This window comes from Perissodus microlepis, chromosome 14 (genome assembly GCF_051167445.1).
Source record: "Perissodus microlepis isolate ML-2025 ecotype Zambia chromosome 14, ASM5116744v1, whole genome shotgun sequence".
In the NCBI taxonomy this organism is placed as follows: domain Eukaryota; kingdom Metazoa; phylum Chordata; class Actinopteri; order Cichliformes; family Cichlidae; genus Perissodus; species Perissodus microlepis.
Genome location: NC_140474.1, coordinates 26305937 through 26328353, shown reverse-complemented (window position 1 = coordinate 26328353; position 22417 = coordinate 26305937). Strand labels below are relative to the sequence as shown.

Genomic DNA, 22417 nt, shown 5'->3' with positions numbered 1-22417 from the left:
TTCATTGCCGCATAATCAAAACTGACTCAAATAGTGCAGCATTCAGCTTATTGGTACAGATTATTAAAGCATCATGACATCGTACCCAGCCATCCATAAGTCACTTTCGGTTTAGTACCTCAAACATGTTGTGAAAGAATGACACAAAATTCAGAATTTTTCACAAGCGAACTTCGTGTAACCTTTATACACACCGAGTTGTTGCGTTTTTCCAGAAAAGTCATCCTCAAAATTTGTAGGTCTACTGTGAAAAAAAGTCACGTTGAGCTGGTCCTGATGTTTTTAAACAAGAAAAGGAAGAAAGGAAAATTTTGGGTTCATTCGATTCTCAGGTGAAGGCAGCAGCAGGGAGAATCGAATGGTTTGATCCAGGAGTTGAAGCTGTGTCACATCTGCGGAGGCAGAGAAATCATTTCAGAGAGACGATTTACCTGGAGTAGCATCTATCTGTGTGTCTGAGTGAAAATGGTGTTATTTCACTATTTCCATCTGTGGATTCAGTACCAGTGCACGTTTTGAGCTACAAGCACACGTGTTGCCAAATGCAGTGGTGTGATTGGTCAGATCTGTTTATTCGGTGTAAGAAAAATCAGAAAAGCCAAAATTAGTTTAAAAAAAAAAGAAATCCTGCAAATTCCAGTCCAGTGAAATTACGTTGTTGTGAACCTGTGCTGAGAATAGATGAATCTGACAAATATTGTCCATAACAACCGAAATTTTCACACAGATTTAACAAGTTCGGTGTGTAAAAGCCTTTAGGTAGCTCAGAATTTCAACATACACACACACACACACACATACATATATATATGTGTATATATATGTATATATATATATATATATATATATAAAAAAAAAACACCCATCTCGCCCCTGCGGGCGGTTTATCCTTCAAGCTCGGGTCCTCTACCAGAGGCCTGGGAGCTTGAGGGTCCTGCGCAGTATCTTAGCTGTTCCTAGGACTGCGCTCTTCTGGACAGAGATCTCCGATGTTGTTCCCGGGATCTGCTGGAGCCACTCGCCTAGCTTGGGAGTCACCGCACCTAGTGCTCCGATTACCACTGGGACCACCGTCACCTTCACCCTCCACATCCTCTCGAGCTCTTCTCTGAGCCCTTGGTATTTCTCCAGCTTCTCGTGTTCCTTCTTCCTGATATTGCTGTCATTCGGAACCGCTACATCGATCACTACGGCCGTCTTCTTCTGTTTGTCTACCACCACTATGTCCGGTTGGTTAGCCACCACCATTTTGTCCGTCTGTATCTGGAAGTCCCACAGGATCTTAGCTCGGTCATTCTCCACCACCCTTGGGGGCATCTCCCATTTTGACCTCGGGACTTCCAGGTTATACTCGGCACAGATGTTCCTGTACACTATGCCGGCCACTTGGTTATGGCGTTCCATGTATGCCTTGCCTGCTAACATCTTGCACCCTGCTGTTATGTGCTGGATTGTCTCTGGAGCATCTTTACACAGCCTGCACCTGGGGTCTTGCCTGGTGTGATAGACCCCAGCCTCTATGGATCTTGTACTCAGAGCTTGTTCTTGTGCTGCCATGATTAGTGCCTCTGTGCTGTCTTTCAGTCCAGCTTTGTCCAGCCACTGGTAGGATTTCTGGATGTCAGCCACCTCCTCTATCTGCCGGTGGTACATACCGTGCAGGGCCCTGTCCTTCCATGATGGTTCCTCATCTCCCTCCTCTTTCTTGGGTTTCTGCTGCCTGAGGTATTCACTGAGCACTCGGTCAGTTGGGGCCATCCTCCCAATGTATTCTTGGATGTTCGTTGTCTCATCCTGGACTGTGGTGCTGACACTCACCAGTCCCCGGCCCCCTTCCTTCCGCTTAGCGTACAGCCTCAGGGTGCTGGACTTGGGGTGAAACCCTCCATGCATGGTAAGGAGCTTTCTTGTCTTTATGTCAGTGGCTTCTATCTCCTCCTTTGGCCAGCCTATTACCCCAGCAGGGTACCTGATCACGGGCAGGGCGTAGGTGTTGATGGCCCGGATCTTGTTCTTACCGTTCAGCTGACTCCTCAGGACTTGCCTGACCCTCTGCAGGTACTTGGTGGTTGCAGCCTTTCTAGCGGCCTCTTCATGGTTCCCATTCACCTGCGGGATCCCCAGGTACTTGTAACTGTCCTCTATGTCTGCAATGTTGCCTTCTGGTAGTTCAATCCCCTCAGTTCTGACTACCTTCCCTCTCTTCGTTACCATTCGACTACACTTCTCCAGTCCGAACGACATTCCAATGTCATTGCTGTATAGCCTGGTAGTGTGGATCAGTGAATCGATGTCTCGTTCACTCTTGGCATACAGCTTGATGTCATCCATGTACAGGAGGTGGCTGACAACTGCTCCGTTCCGTAGTCGGTATCCGTAGCCAGTCTTGTTAATGATCTCACTGAGGGGGTTCAGGCCTATGCAGAACAGCAGTGGGGACAGAGCATCTCCTTGGTAGATCCCGCACTTGATGGTGACTTGTGCTATGGGCTTGGAGTTGGCCTCTAGTGTTGTGTTATATATATATATATATATATATATATATATATATATATATATTCCCCTCTCACCCCTGCAGGCGGTCTATCCTTCGGGTTGTCGATAGATACATAGACTTCACAGTAGAAACAGAACTGTTTACAGGCTACATAACTCAGTAGATAAATTCCTCAATTTATTAAATAAGGGGAGGATTTTGAAGTTTTAAGGCTGAAGAGTTGTGCTGATGTTGAATCTATTTAACAGAACTTCCAGGACGCTTGTGTTCTGTTTTCTTTTCTTTCGTTGCTAAACAAGATAACTAGCATTGCCTGATAATTCCACTCTGTGACCCATGTGGTAACTGGATAAATTATTAAAACTATTAAACAATTAAAAAAAAGATAGTCCAAGCAGTAGCGCTAGCTGTTACAAGAAGTCCAGGGGATGTGGGGCAGTAACAAAAAAATGTCCAGGTTGAAAAAGGCAAAGACAGTAAGGCAACCTGGAAATTACACTGTATTTTTTTCATTAAATAATTAAACTAGGTGGTCTAGCCACTTTTCCCATCAAAAGAAAGAAACACAACAAAAGCTAGACGCTGCTCTTTTAAACAGAAAGAGCAAGTCCTGAATAGTTAAATGATCAACACCCTCCTCACAAGCTCCAACACAGAGCCTCTCTGGCCCTGGAGCCCTTCTCTCTCTGGCCTCGGGTACTCTCGCTTAATTGCTGAGCAGAGTCAGCTTCACAGACGCCTGGCACCCCAAGCTGGAAAGACAAAATCACAACAGGCCCTGATAGAGCCGTAACACTGACCATCTTTACATACACTGTATTTGTTTTAATTACTTTTAATAAATAAATTATGCATAATTATTGTATGGATTATGGTCAATTGCAATGTGAATACATTTTGATTAAAATGGAAAATGGCCTAAACATATGACAAATGAATTAACTTGTCAGTTGATGTTAGGGTGAGATCCATTCATCCGTCCATTCACCTCTGCTTGTCCTTGTTAGGGTGAGCTGCTCAGTGGAAACATATTACAGCTGTTGTCTATTATCTTCATAAATTATTGATCATGTGGTGCTTAATTCTGGCCACCTGACAATGTCAAAGCATCATCATTAATCCCCATAATCGTACAGAGCACTCTGATCTTGGGTTTAACTGACGTCACATTTGCTCTACATAGGAAAAAACTGCTATAACATGATTGAAAACAGGGATTTATTTAAGATTCGAGGCTTTTAGTATTTTTCTACTTCAGTCATTCAGGTGTTTGTGTGTCACTGCCTAATGGAAAAACTCGTGACACTCTGCTTCAGTAGATGTTGACTTGCTCCACGGTGGGTTATATTTCCACTCCAACTTTGTTTTTTTAAGAAGATATAAAGCTTCTTATGTTTTAATCCTGGTTATTTTCTCCCTTGCTTAAAGCAGAGTTTTTAGCCACAACACTTGACACATCTTGACCTCTGTGTCTTTACGAGGCTGAAAGAGTTCATCTCTCTCTTTTTTTGTAATGTTAACTAATGATTACTTTCATTTCCAAAATATCACTCCCAAACAAAGCAAAGGCTATGTTTTCATAATGGGGGAAAGAAAAATACCTCTAGGGTTTAAACCAGAGTTCCACTTCTGTGGATAAAGAATATTGTGTACCCAGCAAATGTTTACTGAAACATGAAAGCACATTACTGGGTCGTATCAGATGGGGAAAAAATGAAGAGGAAAAAAACCAACAACCAAAGGAAAGACGCTGGATGTTTGATGAAGCATTGATGAGAGGGTGAGAAAGAGAGAATGAGTCAGCAGCAGCTTGCCTGCACTCTTCCTCTCTAAGGACAGATGTTTTCCTAAGATTAATATTCCCACTCAGGGTTTATTCGTCTGTGTTATCCCCACACTCACCAGGTGATTTCACGCTTCGTGAGCATCCAGAAAGCCCCCTTTTCTCTGCAGCCGGGAGTCCAGCCTGTCACCGATTTTAATAAATGATATTGATAAACCGCTCTTGTGGCGCCGAGTGTAACGGGAGTCTAAACTTAGCCCGTCGAAGAGCAAGCATTGATCTGACTGTTTACGCACACCCCCGTGCCATTCACAGCGTTTCTTCATCAATTATTAAGCTTTGGAAATCTTTACAACTAATGCCTTATTCAGATCAGTCATAATTAACTCGTGGCCAGTTGTGGGCACCTTATTCTGTATTAAAGGCACCGGCGGTCATTACAGCCAGCTCTGTTCACTGTGCCCTTAATTGATCACAGATTTAATAGGTGGCAATGAATTATAAATGACTGATTCCACTGATGTCTCACAGAGGCGTGTGGTGTCCTTTTTTCTCAGTCCACAGGTAGTTGAATGGACTTTAGACAGTCCAAGATATTAATCTGTGGGAGGTAATTTCATGGCATATGCATGGTTGATTAAATGTCAGAGTTGTGGCTGTGTGTGCGTCTTGTGTTACATGCTTAAGAATATGTGAGGATCAGCATGTGGAAGATGTGTGCAAGACATTACCTCTTATTATTTGAGACCGGACTTTTAAATCCTCAGACATAAATGCATCTGATAATTATATCTGAATCCAGACCCCTTTCTCACACACGACAAATCTTTTTGTTCTGTGCCACCTGAAGCCGCATTTAAATCTTTCAGTGTAGAGAAATTGAACCGTTAACAACCACGGTGAAGGTATCAGCATCAGCATCAATCAAACGTACATTTTCAGTGCCAGTATCTGTATGGCACTGGAAGTATGGCATCAATCGACTCCTAGCACATCTTTAGACAACTTAATTTACGCAATGCAGTATCCTGACTTTACACATAACAACTCAACAACAATTTGGTGTTTTGGTTTTTTAAACCTCTGTTAAGTCCTAATGATCCAGCACTCCGGTACTGGACAGTAATGATCTCCATCGGTTTAGCAGCTGATGATTTACAGTCCCTTAATTAAACAAACCCTGCCTTCTTTTACTGGCCTTATTAAACATGACAAATGACACAGACAGCATAGTTAACCTTTGAAAGATATCTTTTTGTGGCTCCTTTTACTAAACTCTCCCATAATTATGGCACTGTCTTGACCTTTAATGACTCTGTTACCAGTAAGAAACAGTAATTGAATTGTTGAGTCAAAGCATCTGGTAGTCCATTTGTTCTCGGTGGTAATTGTAAATGTTAACTGAGGTCTGTTTTGGTGTTGGCAGGGTTTCTTCGTGGCTGCTGACGCACATGCCTAACAGCAATGTTGACTAAACAGATCGGCGTCCCTCTGTGACCGCTGCACGCTTGTTAAATGACATATTAAAAATTAATTTTAAAAAAATCACATTTCTTTGTTTTTTTCACAGTTGAGTATTTCAGACTGGTGTTGATTTAGATCAATGTTTTTCACGCTGTAGTTGTTTAGTTAGTTTGGACCAATGTTACAATGTTACAATGTTACAATGCAATATGTCATACTGTATTTGGGTGTTTCATTCATCATCAAACAACTGTTTGTTTTTGAGGAACCAGCGAACACTTAGAAACTGAACAGTGACATGCTTGAGCTGTCAGTGTTCATGAAAAAAGTACAGCTTATATCATGGCTCACTGCCACATGCATAGACTTCCTATAAACTCGGCAAGAGAGTGTACTGTAACTATACAATATAGTTACAGCTGCTAGCTTATTCACAGAGAGGCACCACCAGGGTATCAGGGGGGTTTCCTGGTGACCAGGGAGGCACTAAACTATGGTGTGATAGTTTTAGTCTTTTCATTAAAACATCATTTTGTTAATTTAGAATTAGAGGATCTTTTAGTTTTAGTTTTAACTAGTTTTAGTTTAGTCAACTAATTATCATAGTTATTGGACTAAATCTAAAGTTGATTCAGTGTTTTTACCGGCGAGAGCTGCTCCACGCAGTTTACAGAGCGTCTTAATTTTCTTTAACATGAAATGCCAAATGTGTCCTCTCACGCTTTTTGTCATTTTGTCCCTTTTTCGTGAGGAACACGGAGCATCCGAGAAAAACTTGTTAGTTATCGTCTTGTTTTTGTCAGAAAAAAAGTTTGCTGACAAAAACTAGATGGTGAAAATTATTGGTCACTGCTTTACAACATGATAATCACAATCACCACAGTGATTTTCTAAATACTGACTTTATGCTCAAACTGCACACCACATGCCTACCAGTGGTGTGAACTGATTGCTTGCGTGTGAATGTTAGAAATGTTAAAAAGCCACTTCTCTGCTCCGTGAAGAAGATTAGGGTGGACAGACGCTAATCAACTGCCAAGAGAGACCAAAGTGATGGACAGAGAGAGGTTTACATTCAGAGTAGGAGGTGGCAGCAAGATCGTGGACAGAGAAGCAGATGGGGAAAGAGAGAGAGAGAGAGCGAGAGAGAGGAGGAAATATAAATTGAGTCTTTGGTTCAATTTGTCTCTTATATTTTCAATGATTTTGTTTTAAATTTTTTGCTGCTTTGGGATTTGTCTACATTTAAAAACTGCTGATATTCCATCATCTTAATCTTAATGTATGCAATTTAGATTATTATGCATTAAATACAACTTACTATATTATTCACCAGCTGGCCTGTCACTGACTTGGCTCAAACAAAGCTGCAGCTAGCCCAAACCTGCCGGCATCCTCCCAGCAGTAGACCGGAACCACAATCTGTCACCTCCACCTGCACTTACTGTAGTACAGTGCAGCCCTGTGCAGCACAAAGCCTCCCCTGGCGTCTTTCATGTCTCCCCACCCTTCATCAATTCCTCATACAACCTTTAATGCACCATTTCCACAGGTTTTCCCTGAAACTGTTCAGCATCGACATCGACTTCCAATTCTTTTGATGGCTTCTGCCACATTCCTCTGTATGTAGTAAGTAAGAGCTTTAAAATACATGCATACAATATCTTGACTGAATTTTAAGTTTATAATGAAAGTCCCAAAATGTGTGGTCTCAGTTCTATAATTAAGATCAATGACGTGACTGTGGCACTCACTGGACACCACTGAAGGTGTGTACCGCGTTTCATAGAAATCCTCAGAAAGGGCCACTTTCAATCCGATATGGAGCTTTGGAGCAGCAGTAACTCAAGTTTATGTGAAAGAACATGATGGAAAATTTAAAAAGAACAGTGGGAAGTCAGAGGCAAACTAATGCTATAGTAGCCACGACTGACAGTACAACATTTGTGGGCGTAAAATTATTGGGAAAAAAAATCCAGAAATGGTCAAATAGCTTTTTTTCTTATACAGAAAAGCAAATGGTCAACTATTTCATGGATGCAAATGTATGGCAACATGTAATAAAACAGTGAGATGGAGTTTATTGTGCTGATTGACCAGGGTTGCAGGAGCTGTCTCTAAACTGCATTCCAAATTATTTATTAAGCAGATGATCTGATTGTCCTACACAGTCAATGCAAATGTCACTCAGTATACTGAGTTAGAGCACAATTTACATTTTATTGAACAAACCTCCCAATGATAACTTTTTATGTTTTTGCAAATATAAAAAAACTCAAAATGCACTGTTCCAAATGTATGCACAACAAAGCTTCATTTTATTAGTTGTGAAGAACTGAAAATGGTCATTTGTTGAATTTGCAGCATTAGGAAGTCATATTTACTGAAACCAAAGGCTATTTCAATCAAAAATATTTTAACAGGCCAAGTTACGTGTTAAATAGGGCCCCTTCTTTGATATAACCTTCACCAGTCTTGCATCCATTGAACTTGTTAAATTTTGGAGAATTTCTGCTTGAATTTCTTTGCAAGATGTCAGAATTTCCTGTCAGAGCTGAACGTCCTTCCACCCGCACAGATCTTTTGCTTGAGGATGTTCCCAAGGTTCTCATTGGTATGGTATGGCCCCCATCGTGGCCACACCGTGAGCTTCTCTCCGTTTATGCCCATAGCAGCCACCACAGACGTATTCTTTGCAGCATGGTGCATGGTCATGCATGAACGATAACTTTGCTACGGAAGGGGTCTACCAGCTCTCATGATTCTGGCCCAAAACATGACTCCACCACCTCCTTACTGACGTCGCAGCCTTGTTGGGACATGGGGACCATCCACTACTCCTTCCACGAGGACCATCCACTCACCAGTAAACAAGGCTGTTTGAAAATTAATCTTCATGTATTCCTGGGCCCACTGCAACTGTTTCTGCTTGTAAGTATTGGTTAGAGGTGGCAGAATGGCAGGTTTATACACAAATGCAAGCCTTTTGAGGTTCCTACCCTTTGAGGTTCGTGGGACTCCAGAGGCACTAGCAGCTTCAAATACCTGTTTGCTGCTTTTTAATGGCATTTTAGCAGCTGCTCTCTTAATCCAATGAATTTGTCTGGCAGAAACCTTCCTCATTATGCCTTTATCTGCACAAACCTGTCTGTGCTCTGAATCAGCCACAAATTTCTTCACAGTATGATGATCACGTTTAAGTTTTTGTGAAATATCTGTTTTCATAGCAAGCCATTGCACTATTTGACACTTTTATACAGCAGAGAAGTAATCTTTCTTTTCCATATTGCTTGAAACCCGTGGCAAGCTTCTTAAGTAGTTTTGCTTTAATTGGGCTCACCTGGCAAACTAATTATGACCGGTGTCTGAGATTGATAACAGTGATCCAAAGAGCCCTGAGGCACAATACCATCCACGAGTTTAATGCAGAATAGTTTGAAACTTGGTGAATGGCTTGAATGTTGGAATTGACCAGCAAATAATAATAAACATTTCAATCAATCAGTCTTTATTTTTTCCAGGCTCATAGTTTATAGAAACGAAGCAAATTTCCGTCCATTAAGATATCGTTCTCAAACGTGTTTGGCCTCCAAAAAAAATGTATACATTTAACATTTCACTTCCACTGAGTAATCTCTGTCTACTGACCTTATTACAGACAGTAAGATTATTATCTGACAGTCTCAACTCTGAAAAGCTTTGATGTTTGTCCTTCTTGGTTCTACAAAATATTACAGCGCTCTTACAGGCATATCTGACATCATGCTACACATAAGTAGAACATACATGTGAAGGAGCTGCTGGAGACCACACCATCATCTGCATACATAATATGGTTCACTAAAATATTACAGCCTCTCAATTTCTTTGTCAAGCCATTAACATGACAGATTACATTTTCACCGTCAAACAAAGTGTTTTAGTGTGCAGCCCATGTGGCACTAATTGAACATTTATTTTCAGTCCATAAAAGTGTACTAAAAATATTTTTTATTGTATTTCATTATTTTTTAACGTATTTTGAATGATACTGCATGTACGTTGACATGACCACTCACCGCTGACACTGAAAAGCAGATGCAGCGACCCTCCCCATCGTTGACCTTTTCATGCGATTATTATGATCAGGTTCCATAATCATAATTTGATTTTGTGATGAGAACACAGGTGGAAAGAAAGATGGATGGAAAGGTTGAACATAATTAAATATGGAGTAGCTGAAGTGAGTGGGTACTGCGATTACTCCTATTAGCAAGGTCATTATCTTCAATTGCTTCCAAGAACTGATTGTCAGTGAATTCTGTTTCTTGTTCTGTCTTCCAGCATGTTTGTGTTTTTAAAGGAAGAACTTACTCAAAGACACGTCCAGATGTATTCAGCAGCTGTGAGTGGCTGTGATGGGGATGGAGTGCTGTACAGCTGACTGACCTAGCCCACTTAGCAAGAAAGAGCCCATGTTCAGTTTCCTGGTCTAAGCATAACCTTGATGCAGGAGGGAACCTAAAGAAATCACCCCATGGTCAAAACTTCCTGTTGAGTTGCTGAAAGGGAAAAACTGAGCAGCTTTTCTCCTTTTGTGGTCATGACCTGTCAGGGAACAGAAGCCCTGCAAGGATACCACTGTCACCACCCACACCATCATCATGCTATTTAAAGACTCCCTTAAGTCTGTATTCCAGTATTGCTGCCGATACTGCTTGGTCATAGACAAGTTAGTATAAATATCTTATCAATGGAGAACAGTTCTAGGAAACCAAATAAGCGTTATTGATTAGTCTAACAGTTGAATTTTATGAAAGGGTATCATTTGATCTATTAAATGTTGAAAAATAGCTTGTCTCCCTCCTGTTTAAGGTGATATCTACAGATGCTTTGTTCAGCCAACAGGAAAGCAGACAATTCTCTGGTAGGAGGAGCTAACAACTGCTTAGCCCGTTATTTTCTGTCAATTTTTTCGACAAATTGATTCATTGCTTCAGCTGTAATTTGATTGTTTCATTCAAAAAGCACTCTAATGATTTTCCTTTAGTGAGTAGATGATCAGGGCAGGGAAGGAAGCTCACTCGTCAACAGATTTTGCCCTGTGCCTCTTTATTTAGCTAAAGAAAGCCACAATACCTGAATATGTATCAAGTAACCCTGTCGAAAAAAAGAAAAAAAGAATGAACTTTAAATCCAAAAGATGCTGAAAATTAAAGTAGTTTTTTTCTCTCTCATGAATCTGCAATAGGATATGAGCCCTGGGAGTGTGGGACCTTAGAAATGTAGAAGGTAGTGGGGATGCAGAAGCTAATACATGGAAACTAGAAGCTGTAGTGTTAGTAGCACATAGAAGGATTGATGAGTTGAGGTGGGATTTAAACACTCCAAATGGATAGATGAGTGTCAAGTGTGCGAGTTGATTAGCAGAAGGGTTGGACACATGCCCAGACGGACATTCACAGAAAGATGGACAGGAAAACAGACCAGAGAAAAACAATAAGGATGAGATCCTGCTAAAAGAAACATAAGGGCAGTGAAGGTGACCGCTCATTAGGATTGGGCGATTTGCTCCGTAGCCCAATCGTCCTATCGGCCCCCTGTGGCATTGCTGATGATTGATAGCATTGCTGCCAGGAAGCAGAGGAGCCTACCATTATGGTAGCACCATCCAGTCAGTGTAATGTATGATGTGTGGCTCAACAAAACACAGCTTGGTGAAAGCGAAATATCCACAGTAGGTTGTTCACACTACAAATAAAATGTGACAGCAAACTCGCTCTAGTATGAACAGTTCACGGCCCTCAAAGAGGCCCGCATGCGCAAAAGAAGACGTCACACATAACACGCTCTGTTTACAGAAGTAAAAATGGCGGCTACAGAGCAACTACTAGGTGTTGTTGCCGCAGTCAGGGATACCTCAGGGTAGCCATTCAGTGGATTTGAACCCCCGCCCTTCTGATCATGGGGTGACCACTCTACCTACCAAGCTATCCCTGCCCTCCAATCAAGTCCAAAACCTCAGTTTCTGTCCATTCCCATATGGAAAAGAGATATATATAAATCTAATAAAGGTTGTATCTGTCTTGTGTGAAACTTGTATGAAAAGCATACAGGAGTGAAAGCAGATATAAGATCCCTTGAAAAATTATATAAATGAAACTTGTATCTTTTGGATACTTCCTAAAACAATATATGAAAGTAATGAGAAAGTGGCCACTTTCATGAGTAAATCCTATAAGCCTTGTATGATTTACTATATGAAGTAAGCCAAATCTTATGCAAGTCTTTTATAAGTTTTTTCTATTTCTTTTCTTTTGGGTTGACTTGCTCCGTCTCCAGTTTCCACCACCATGCTTTCTCGTTTGTCTTCTCTGGCACTGTTAATTGGCATCTGTCTTGTGTCAGTGACGTAAAAGACGGATTTAATGCGACATGACCGTTCAAACAGCAGTCGCTTTCTAAAACATCAGATATATATCGGATTCAGTACCACATACGAAAGTGACCCAGGTCGGATTTGAAAATATCAGATTTGTGCTGTTCACACTGTCATAGCATGATCGGATATGAGTCGCATAGGGTCAAAAAAATCAGATTTGATGCGCTTTCGCCTGCAGTGTGAACGTAGCCTTAGTCAACATGGTAAGTGATCGTAAGCACTTATATTTTTTTAATATACTCCCGATTCAGACTTCTGAGGACAATCTTTGTAGACCCTACGACAAAACTCATGTAAGTGGCCGACGTCGTTGGCTGTATTTATGCTTGTGCTGGCATTAGTGTAATTACTACTGTGTAGGTTTCCCCCTGAAGCATAAATCATAAAGGCATACAAATATACTAACTTCACTGTCCCTCCTTACACAAAGGTACATTTTTCACCAACATACTTTCCCGGTGGGGATAAATGTCAAGGAGATGCACAAAGGTGGTCACATCAGTCAGTTCAGCGGTCATTAATGTCTTCCTGTTTTTTCTCTCATTTGATGATAGTAATGATGCATCACTGTAGTTGCTCCACACATACATGGTTATATGTCGGTTTTATGTGGAAGGTGCAAAATGAAACTATATGTCCCTTATTATGAATCTCAATATGAAGATAACTTAATGCATCACTGGGGAAGTGGGATCAAATTTGCTTCAATTGGCCAGCTACAGCCATTAACTTTGACCATCATCAATCCGACATCACTGTCCATCAGCAAAACCCTGCTGCTCATGTGGAATAATAATAAAAGTGAAAACAGGGATTTATTGATTTGATTGTATGAGCATATAGCTGCTCAGTTTTAAGATGAAATGGAGCAGTTTATTTAGTTTTACTGAAAAATGTACAGATATTTAATGTGAAGAAGGTGCCGTTATTTGGAATTTAACAAGTTCTGTTTCAGTGTTTATTAACTCAGGATTAGCGGCCAGTCCTGCCCAATTTTGCCTGACATAGAAAGCATGACTGCTGTTTTTTTTTCTTGCATGTTCTGCAATAATCTGTGATTCAGACTTCAAAGCAGAGGTACAAGACGTCCACGCATGAACTGTGGGTAGAATTCAATGCCACTTCCAAGCTCATTTCTATTCTGATAAGGCTTGTTTACGTATTTACTGACTGAACGTTCACTGTGAACCCACAGGCACCCCCCTCACAAGTTCACGGTTGAATTCTTCGCACTCCTGATGTTCTAAAAATACCTTTTTACGTCACAACTGCTCAGATTCCTCATCACATCTTCTCCTCTCACGTGAGATATTTCTGTCACTAAATTAAAAATACCCCTGCTGTGACAGGCTTTTGACAGAGGGCATGTACTCCAGCTGATTCTTATCTAATTTGGTTTTTACTTTGGGCCTTTGTCAGATGTCTGCCCTCTGCAGATGAGAGCAGCCTGCACTTTCATCTCCACTTTAGTTGTTCTTCCGTCTGTTATTTTAAGAAAGTGTGCAATGGATTAGTTCACCCCCCTGAAAAGCCTTTGGATTAAGAGGTGTGGAGGATGATGGAGAAGATGATGAAGGGTGGAGAGTCAGAAGGGGAATGAGAAAGAGGAAGTGGTGTAAAGAAAAAGGGAAAACATTAACAGCGCAAAGACATCTTTCCTGTTGGTGTTGGGTAGTCAACATCTGTGAAGCTTCAGGTGCAACAGTTTGTGTTGTGTGCTGTTACGTGTTGTTTGTCATATTTCTGCTGGCTCCTCTGGAAAACGCTAAAACTGACTCGCTGTTGCTATGCGACTGTTTAAAACTGTTTCAAGCCAGTTTTGAACCCCAGCGATCCTTGCTGGAAAAATTCAATGCTGAAATCTTCAAAACCATCAGTACCCTGCATGCTGAGGCTGAATGTTAAATGTGTGAATACCAAATAGTGCTGTCAAGATACTTTGACTTTCTATTACAAACAAAGAAGAAAGAAAATTAACAGCTTTTTAGTGCAGGGTCATTCCATATACAGTCAATCCAATCTAGAAAAAGTTCCCACATCTTCAAAATCAGCTGGGGTTTTTGGTACAATAACTTTTGGACATTTAATGAAGCCATGTGAAATTTACTTTCATATAATGAATGAAAAAATGATTTCAAATGCAAATATAAAATGCAGAACTCGTGACCACGAATTTCCCTTCCATAAGCTACATTAAATGCATAAAAGAGGTCAACGCAACCAAACTCTAGTTAAAAGCTAGCACAAAACAATACTACTACTACTAACTCTAACAAACTGATGCAGCTAAAGGGGAAATTTAAATAGTAGCTGATTAGTCCACAAAGTCGTAAAAAGGGGTAGAACACACAAAAACCGGACTGAAACTAACATAACAAATTACATTCCCCCCCATGATCCAGAGTTGTGGTATGACCCAATTAGCAGGTCTCCATATAGGCTTGCTCCGCCCTTTTTCCCACTTCTTAGCTCATCAACCGAAGGACCCGGAGCAGCTGCCACTGAGGTAACTCTGAAAACAAAGAAAGATTAAATCATACGCCTAACTGTGTAAACAAAATGTGCGTACTTATTTTAGAATACAGTATAATATGATTGTATAAGTAAATTAAATCTAAACCGAAACAAATTCTTTCTTACCCTGTAAATGAAATACTATATTTAAAGAAAGAAAAATCTAAGTGTAGTGTTATGTATAAGTAGCACTGAGATGTTTGATAGATATTACCCAATATGTGTGGCTGTAACTGCAGCCATCACAGTCTCTCCCAATTAAGGCCAAACTAACAGCACTGATCTATTTAGTATTAAATTTAATAGTAATTATCTGTCCCACTCACCACTATCTTTTTTGTTCTTCTTTTTTCTGTCCCAGAAGGATGATTCCTCTTCATTTCTGTGGCACGGCTTTTATTCTTGTTTGTTTATCCATGAGTCATGCACACCAATTTCAAAAGGAGTAAGTCGAGTCATCTGGGGCCCTCTTATTGAGCTCATACTTTAAGCTCCTGTAGCTTAAAGTTTCACAGTCCTTGGGGAACCCATCACCGACATGGGGCCCCTAGCTGTTACATGCTTTCCATGGTGATATGACCCTTGGAAGTTTACTCCAAATGCACTTTTTAAAAAAGTTTCCGTCAGTGAATCTTCAGAAAACAAAACATCTGGGGTACCAGACTTTGTTTGTTACTCACAGACATTAACTTGGTGGTATCTATTCCATAATAATCATGCCATTGTGGCACTTGCGGTAGTAGTAATGTGAATATTTCCTGTCTTTTAGAACTTTATTAAGGTTTCAAAAAAATTGCAAAATATCATCTTTACTGAGGGTTTATGGGAGGGGAAGCATACTGACCGAAGATAACAAAAGCATTTGTGAAGATTTGATGTTTTCAGTTTCGCTGCAACTGTCTTAAATTCAGTTGTTGAACTGTTAGATGCTGCTGCCTCTGGCAAAACAAGGTTTATACTTCTAAACAGGGTTCCACAAATCTCAGAATTGCACCCGTGACTATAGAGAGATTTACTGCCCTTTGATCACCTACTACTGTTGTGTTAGTTTTAGAGAGATGAAGAAAATCTCAAACAAAAGGCCTGGGTAAGCTCAGATGAGCTAGTGTGTATGATGTGCTGTCCAACCACTTCTAGAGATAAGTGTTCATACTTTCTCACAGTGGTTACTCTTTAAGATGGCGCAAGAAGTCCGGGATCACAGGGAGCGGTGTGATTGAATTGTACAAATGGTGCACATGTTTAGGCAAGCTCTTCACGAAGCTATTTATGTTGCAGTCAGTAGTTCTAACAAAATATGATCAAAGCTGGTGTGCGCAGAATGAGAAAAGAGAGCTCTGAAGAAAAGTTCCGACCCTTCACATCGCAGCACACAAGGCCCACTGGTGCATTGAAGGGATGGAGAAAGTTTTTGGATATTAAAGGAAGTCCTGAGAAGGAAGAAGTCTTCACGAGGAGAGTGTGTGCGTGTGTTTGCTTGCATGTGTGTTAGCGAGTCTGGATTCAACAGTATGATGATTTTAGTGGCTGCAGTGTGTGGTGTCGTTGAATTGCAGTGCTGACTGGTGTTTTTATTATTGTGGAGGCTTCTTTTCACATTCATAGTCAAAATCACTGTATTGAACTTATTCTGGGTGAGATCGGCAAGTAGTGGTGGTTGTAGCTAGGGAAGTAGTATAGGTCATCTGCTAATCAGGAGGTTGGAGGTTTGATCCCTGCCTGCTCCAGTCTCCAGTTTGGATGCAGAAGTATCCTTGGGCAAGATAGTGATACCCAAGTAGTCCTCCAGTGCATTGATCAGAGTATGAATGGATGACTGATGCATGTTGTATAAAGCACTTTAAGTGCTTAGAGTATGAAAAAAGCTAATCTAAGAACCAGTTCATTTACTAAAACAGAACTATTGAATCTAACGCGTTGTTTGCCAAACTTATAGTTTTTAAATGATCTAACTCTTATTAAATTATTTTTAGGTGTTATGCACGACTACCTGAGGTGTTCTGTGATTCTACTACACCTATTGAGAACACAATATTAGACACTCTAAGCTGAGGCTTAAAACCTGCCATCGAAGATAGCAGACAGAAAAGTTCTAATCTACATGACAGTAAACACAGCATTTCATAAAAATTGCATGCTTTGCTGTGACGCCAGAATGCTTCTTTCTCCTTAAATCTGATATTAAATCTATATTTAGAAAGTGCAGGTGATGGCGGGGAGTAGTGTAGTGATATTCTATGTGGGTCACCTTTTAAGGTCACTCATGCACACCGCCCAACAGCAAAGTCTTAGATGACGTGGGAGTTTCTGTTCTGCTGAAAACAAAGATACTCTTCGACACTATCCTCCATACTTGATAACACAGAGCTGCATTGGAAATGCATGAAAATATGCTGCATGCTTTGTTTTACTACACACAGAATAATGAAACTCTAAAGCCCGACTGATGATGGGATTTTATTTTTTTTTTTAATTTACATTATTTGCAGTTATTCTGTGTTGACCTGTGAGCTGCATGGGTTTCCCTTATGTGTTTTGCTTTGCCTGTCTCTTTGCAGAATTGTTTGTTTATTTGAAAAGATTCAGGCAGGAAAAACTGCTTTTCCACAGAAGAGAAGCATGAAATTAGCTGGTACCGTACATAACCAGGGAGGGCATTAACAGTTGGTGAGAAGAGCTGGCTAATGCAGGACTGTTGCTATTTATATCAGAATGTGGATGGAATCTGGCTGAGCAAGACAAATTTATAGGCACTGTCTATATGTCTTCATTAATTTTGAATGCAGAAAAGTATGGATGGGAAAAGATTCATTTGAAACACTGAATACTTTATCATGTGGGTTTTTTCTTATTTTCTGTATGCTGCATGGCCAAGACTACTACTACAGAAATTAGGCTTTGATATTGTTAGAGCTGAATGAAAGCAAATGGTAGAGACGCAGACGAATTGCGGGATGCTGATAACAGCACAAGAAGATGTATTTTCTTTGAGCACAAAAACATTCCCTTTGGTAAAAATGCTCCTTTGTGCAGAGTGAAGGAGCCCAACTCTTTAGTCACCATACAAATCTACAACAGAATCGTCTTTTCTTCCCCTCTCTTGCTCTAACACACAGACAAACACATGGTATAGTGTCAAATTAAAGGACCAACCCTTGACCTCTACGGTGATGAGATCTACTCTAAGGGAGCATTTTGCTGGGTTTGCATATGCCCCTTCACAGATCAGGATCACTTGCAAATCAATGCAAAATAGTTGTGAGTGATCACCTTTAACCTACAATGAAACATCGTAGGGTAAAGGTGTCTTCTTCCGGGATGATGGTGCTCCCCACCTAAAGGGCATGAAGGGTAACAGAGTGGTTTGCTGACTAGTAAAAGTCATCATGTTTCAACACACATGAGCGCTGTGAGGAAGCCTTCTCCGCCACCAGTGATTTAAAAAAAAAAAAAAAAAAAAACTGGATGAGAGAATCCTTTGGAAGTGTGGTATTCCTTCCTTCCAGTTCGAAAGACTTGCAGAATTGGTGTCAAGGTAGATTTAAGCATTTATGACAGCACCCAGTGGCCCAGAACCTTACTGAAACTCTTAATGCTGGGTTTTCCTGAAACTTGTCACTCCTTTGCATCTCATCAGGACACCTGCTGTCTCAGATCTTTCATATCCACCACTTTCTTCACTTTTTCTCTCCTTTCCAGCAACATTATTCTCACTGCAATAACAGAACTGAAGGTCATGGTTCTTTCACTCCCTAGTCTGGCTTTTGGTGACCTCCTTGGATCAAAGGGTGGAACATTAGTTGATGTCAGATACAGATATATATGTATTCAATACTGTGGTTCTCTCAGTTGGCAACTACCATGTGATGTATGTGTTTGTGGTATAGATTCTGCCCCGTGTGTCATAACAGGCTTAAAGCTACAACCTTTTTGAAATGTGTAAAGGATCAAACGCCTGTTTAAAGTGCTCCTAATGACAAGCCCACTAAGAATTATAGCCAGCTCTGCAGTTTCTTCCGGCTCTGCAGATTCATTTAACATTTTCCACTGTTTTGGATTTGCTGCCAGCAGCTTTAGGCTACTATTTTGGTTCACTCTCCTGGTGCTCATCAGCATAATTCCCAGATGCACTGGCAACTGTCTTCCAACAAACAAGCTCTGGCAAACGACACACTACCTGCACAGTAACAAACAGCCACACAATGAAGCATCCGGTTAAAAGGAGACAGCTTCTCTCTGGGGTTAATGGAGATAAAGCTAAAAGTGCGGAATTTTCCATTTAACATGAACCAGAGCTCCTAGGGGAATGCTTGTTGCCCCTTGCCTGCTGAATGTGTAAACATTCTGGGCTCCTGGCTCGCCATTTTGACATTTCGGGATAATAAGTCAAAAATTGTGCCTGCTGTTGGCTGGGATGCTCGCAAGTGTCAAAAATAATTAGCGCCAGTAATCAAAAGCAGACAAAACAATTACACGCTTTAAGTTTAACAAGCTCGATGTGCTCGTGCATGGACGCGCGCGCGCTCTATCCGTGTCAAATGCCCTTGCCTGCGTCGTGCAGCTTGTTACGTTTGATCCACGCGGGGCTCCTGCGCTTCCACACGGCACAGACGCGCAGAGCGGACAGGCAAGCGCTGCTGCTGCTGCTGCTCATTCTGCTGCTGATTCCACGGGGGGAGGGGGACTCGGCTCGTCACAGTCCCCATCCAGTCACGCTGAAACAGTGTGGGATTCCTTCACTCCTCGATCGGGGATGCGCATCTGGACCGGAGAGTGTCCAGGGGACAATTACGCGTCAAAGCGCTCCACTGTACCTCTTCTTGTCGTCCTGCCCCCGCAGAGGAAATAAACACGTCGGCTGAGGACACTTTGGCTGTTTTGTTTTTTTAATACAATGGCAGGCGCAAAGTGCCTTCTGAAGACGCCGAGGTAAGACGTCTTAATTATAGTAGCTTTAAAGAAAAATAACACGTCGACGACCGCATATTCCAAAACGAAATCCTGTCTGTGCAGCAACTGATTTGAGAGCATGTTGTTCAGACTTTGTGGTGTTTTTCTTTCACTCGAGTGGAACTTTAATGTTTTTTTTAGGGGGGGTTCGCACAGAATTTTAATGTGATATTTTCGGATATGGTGTTTTAGGTAGTTTAAGTCTACCTACAACATGTGCCAGTGCGGCGTGTAATTTGTTGTATAGGCTCCAGATGTACAACGTGGGGATTTCAGTGCTGTGCAGAGTGCTTGTTTACTGTGAGGGGGGGAAAACGCACTAAATCCATGCAGTGTGACACCAGAGCTGCTTTCAGAGAAGGCTATTGGCTATTGCCAGTGCTCTGCCGTTAATAAGGTGTTTTATCCAGCCTGGCTTAGTTGATAGAAATGTCTGACAGTGGCAGCAGTCACGTTTCCAAATTTATTTATTTTTTATTTTTTTGCCCCTTCTTGGTAAGTTTTAGTCTTCTGCTTCATGTAGTCGAAGCTGAAATTGAAGGCTCGTGCAGTCTATAGACCTTAATTTGCCACGCTGGTTATTTTTAGTTGTGGAATCTCAAAGATAACGTCAAAAGTTATCAGCTTGTGGACCAGTAAACTGGCCCGCTCGTCCCTGAGCATGAAATCCTCAATCGTACAAGCTTTCATAGTGAATTACAGCAGCAGACCCGGGGAGGGTGACGTGTCTAAAAACCAGACATTGCAGGGGGTTAATTGTGTCCTCACTTCAGGCTGATGCCTGTTGGTTACCTCGGGCCCGGGAGCACTTGAGCGCACCAAACTGTCAGTCATCACCGTGTCGTGGTGGAGAGGTCGTTAGGTGCAAAGATTAGAAAGCAGGTCGCTCGTGACAAATCATTTCCCCTCGTCTTCTTCAGTTTTCTGTGAGAAACGTTCATCGTGTGCATGAAAACCACCAACAAACCTCTTTATGGCGTTTTTCCATTTTCGTTTCTTTCCCTTTAAAAGCGTTTCCCGCGTCCATTTTTCACCCTGCATCCATCTAGTTTTGTGCAAGCATCCGACAAATTCACCGCAGAATCATTGCCTGTGTGTGTGTGTGTGTGTGTGTGGAATGGGTGTTTTGATGTGCGCCTTGCAGACACAGCAGCCTATTTAAAGCACATCATATCCACTTATCTCCAGTACATTATTTTATCTTATTTTATTTTTTCCCTAGTGGTTCAGGACATTCACAGCAAACTCATTTTTCTGGTGACAGTTTATTTACATCAGACATGTTCATTAACTGCAAACGGATACAGTTGTCTGATTCCCCCGGGAAGAGGGGGGGACTTTGGAAACAGAATGCTTTTAATTTGCTTTGAAATATGTGGATTATAGAAAAAAACAGCTGTTCCTATTTAAATATGCACCCCAGCCTCTTCATTTTCCAAATTGATCCTCATAAATGCCATTCCGGATAAGCTTCGATTTGGCTTATCTCAGTGAAAGCATGCATAGAGGATAATGACGCCTTTCTGAGATTTTGGAGTTTGCTGTGTTGTTTCATCTTGTTGTGCACTCTGACAGGCACGCCCGTCACTACAGTTTGTCGAATAGTTTTGTCCTGCGCTCCAAATAAAGGTCACATGTTGTGATCCTTTCCTGCTGCTGCTTTCCAAGTCAAATTTTTGGATCTGGCACAGAAGCTCTGATGTTTGGACGGTGCACTGCCATTGCTTCATGCTTGTTTGATATCAGTTTATTTCAGATAATGGAAACCACTTTAGAGTCTGGTGAATACCATGAAAGCCTCCTGCTAAAAGCAACAAAGGTTTGGCTTTACATTTTTGCAGAATGTATTTGTACATCTCATTCTGGGGGAGACTACTTTTTTTTTTTTTTTTTTTTTAACAAATGATGCAATAAAAGGGTCTTGACATCCACAGACGATAAATAAATAATAAATCAACTTCAGTTATTCATGAGAAATGTCACTTTGGTTGGATATAAACTGTTACATTTTCTTGACTGTAGGATCAGGGCTCGAGCACGGGTAATGGCTTTGATCCTGTCTCGTTGGGTTATGAAGGGTCGAGCTGAAGTGAATGAAGTATTCGGTGCAGAATATTGAAATGCATCTCCCGTCTGACAATAACTGTTTGCTTAATTCAACAGATGAGTGTCCCAGCTTTACAGTTTGAGCAAATGTGACAGCCAATGGGCTGCTCCAGTCAGACCAGATAACCGCTCTTTACCGATTCCAGATTTATTTTTTTTTTAAAAAAGGGAAGTCTTTGACGAGAACTCGCTCTGACAAAGTCAACTCTGTGCCCTTTTGCCTTACAGTAACTTCCAATCGTCTGCCATGTTTGAAGGCTCAGAGTCTATCGAGGTGGAGGGAGGCAGCACAGAGAGCGCAGTGCCATCGTCCATCAGCGCCTGTAAGAAGGTAAGACTGGGTGTTCAAAACCTGTCTTGATCGTAGCATCTTGGGTATAACAGGATGGGGGGGTTGCCTGTTTCTCAGCTCATGTTTCTGTGCACCTGTCTGTCATATTTGCCTTTCCATCAGTCTATATGTTTCTAGCAGTGCCAGAAATTTTCATTTCCTCCTCCTGGGTGCCAGTGATGCTCAGGGGTTGTGTAATAAGAGGAACAGTCAGGCCCCCCCCGGGTCAGCCCAGTAGATTTATCACATCCCAGTGCCACAGAGACAGGACGAGAAATAATACAGATCAGTGGGCTGAGGTGGTGGCTTAGATTGAATTTCCTTTCAAAGTGTGTGTACCGTAGATCTTTT

The 22417-nt window shown here is 41.4% G+C and overlaps 1 protein-coding gene across 5 annotated transcripts in view; it reads left to right on the top strand.

The window, feature by feature from the left end:
* sphkap (SPHK1 interactor, AKAP domain containing) overlaps positions 1-22417 on the top strand; it is a 118108-nt gene that overhangs the window by 68999 nt on the left and 26692 nt on the right. For 3 of the 5 annotated variants that reach the window (XM_084949970.1, XM_084949969.1, XM_084949966.1), the window contains exons 1-2: positions 14562-14671; positions 21964-22066. In XM_084949970.1, the coding sequence (XP_084806096.1) occupies positions 14577-14671; positions 21964-22066 (198 nt within the window). In that variant the 5' untranslated portion in view covers positions 14562-14576. Of the gene's footprint in view, positions 1-14561; positions 14672-19256; positions 19609-21963; positions 22067-22417 lie in introns of those variants that run through there. The other 2 variants (XM_084949968.1, XM_084949967.1) reach the window with 2 other exon arrangements.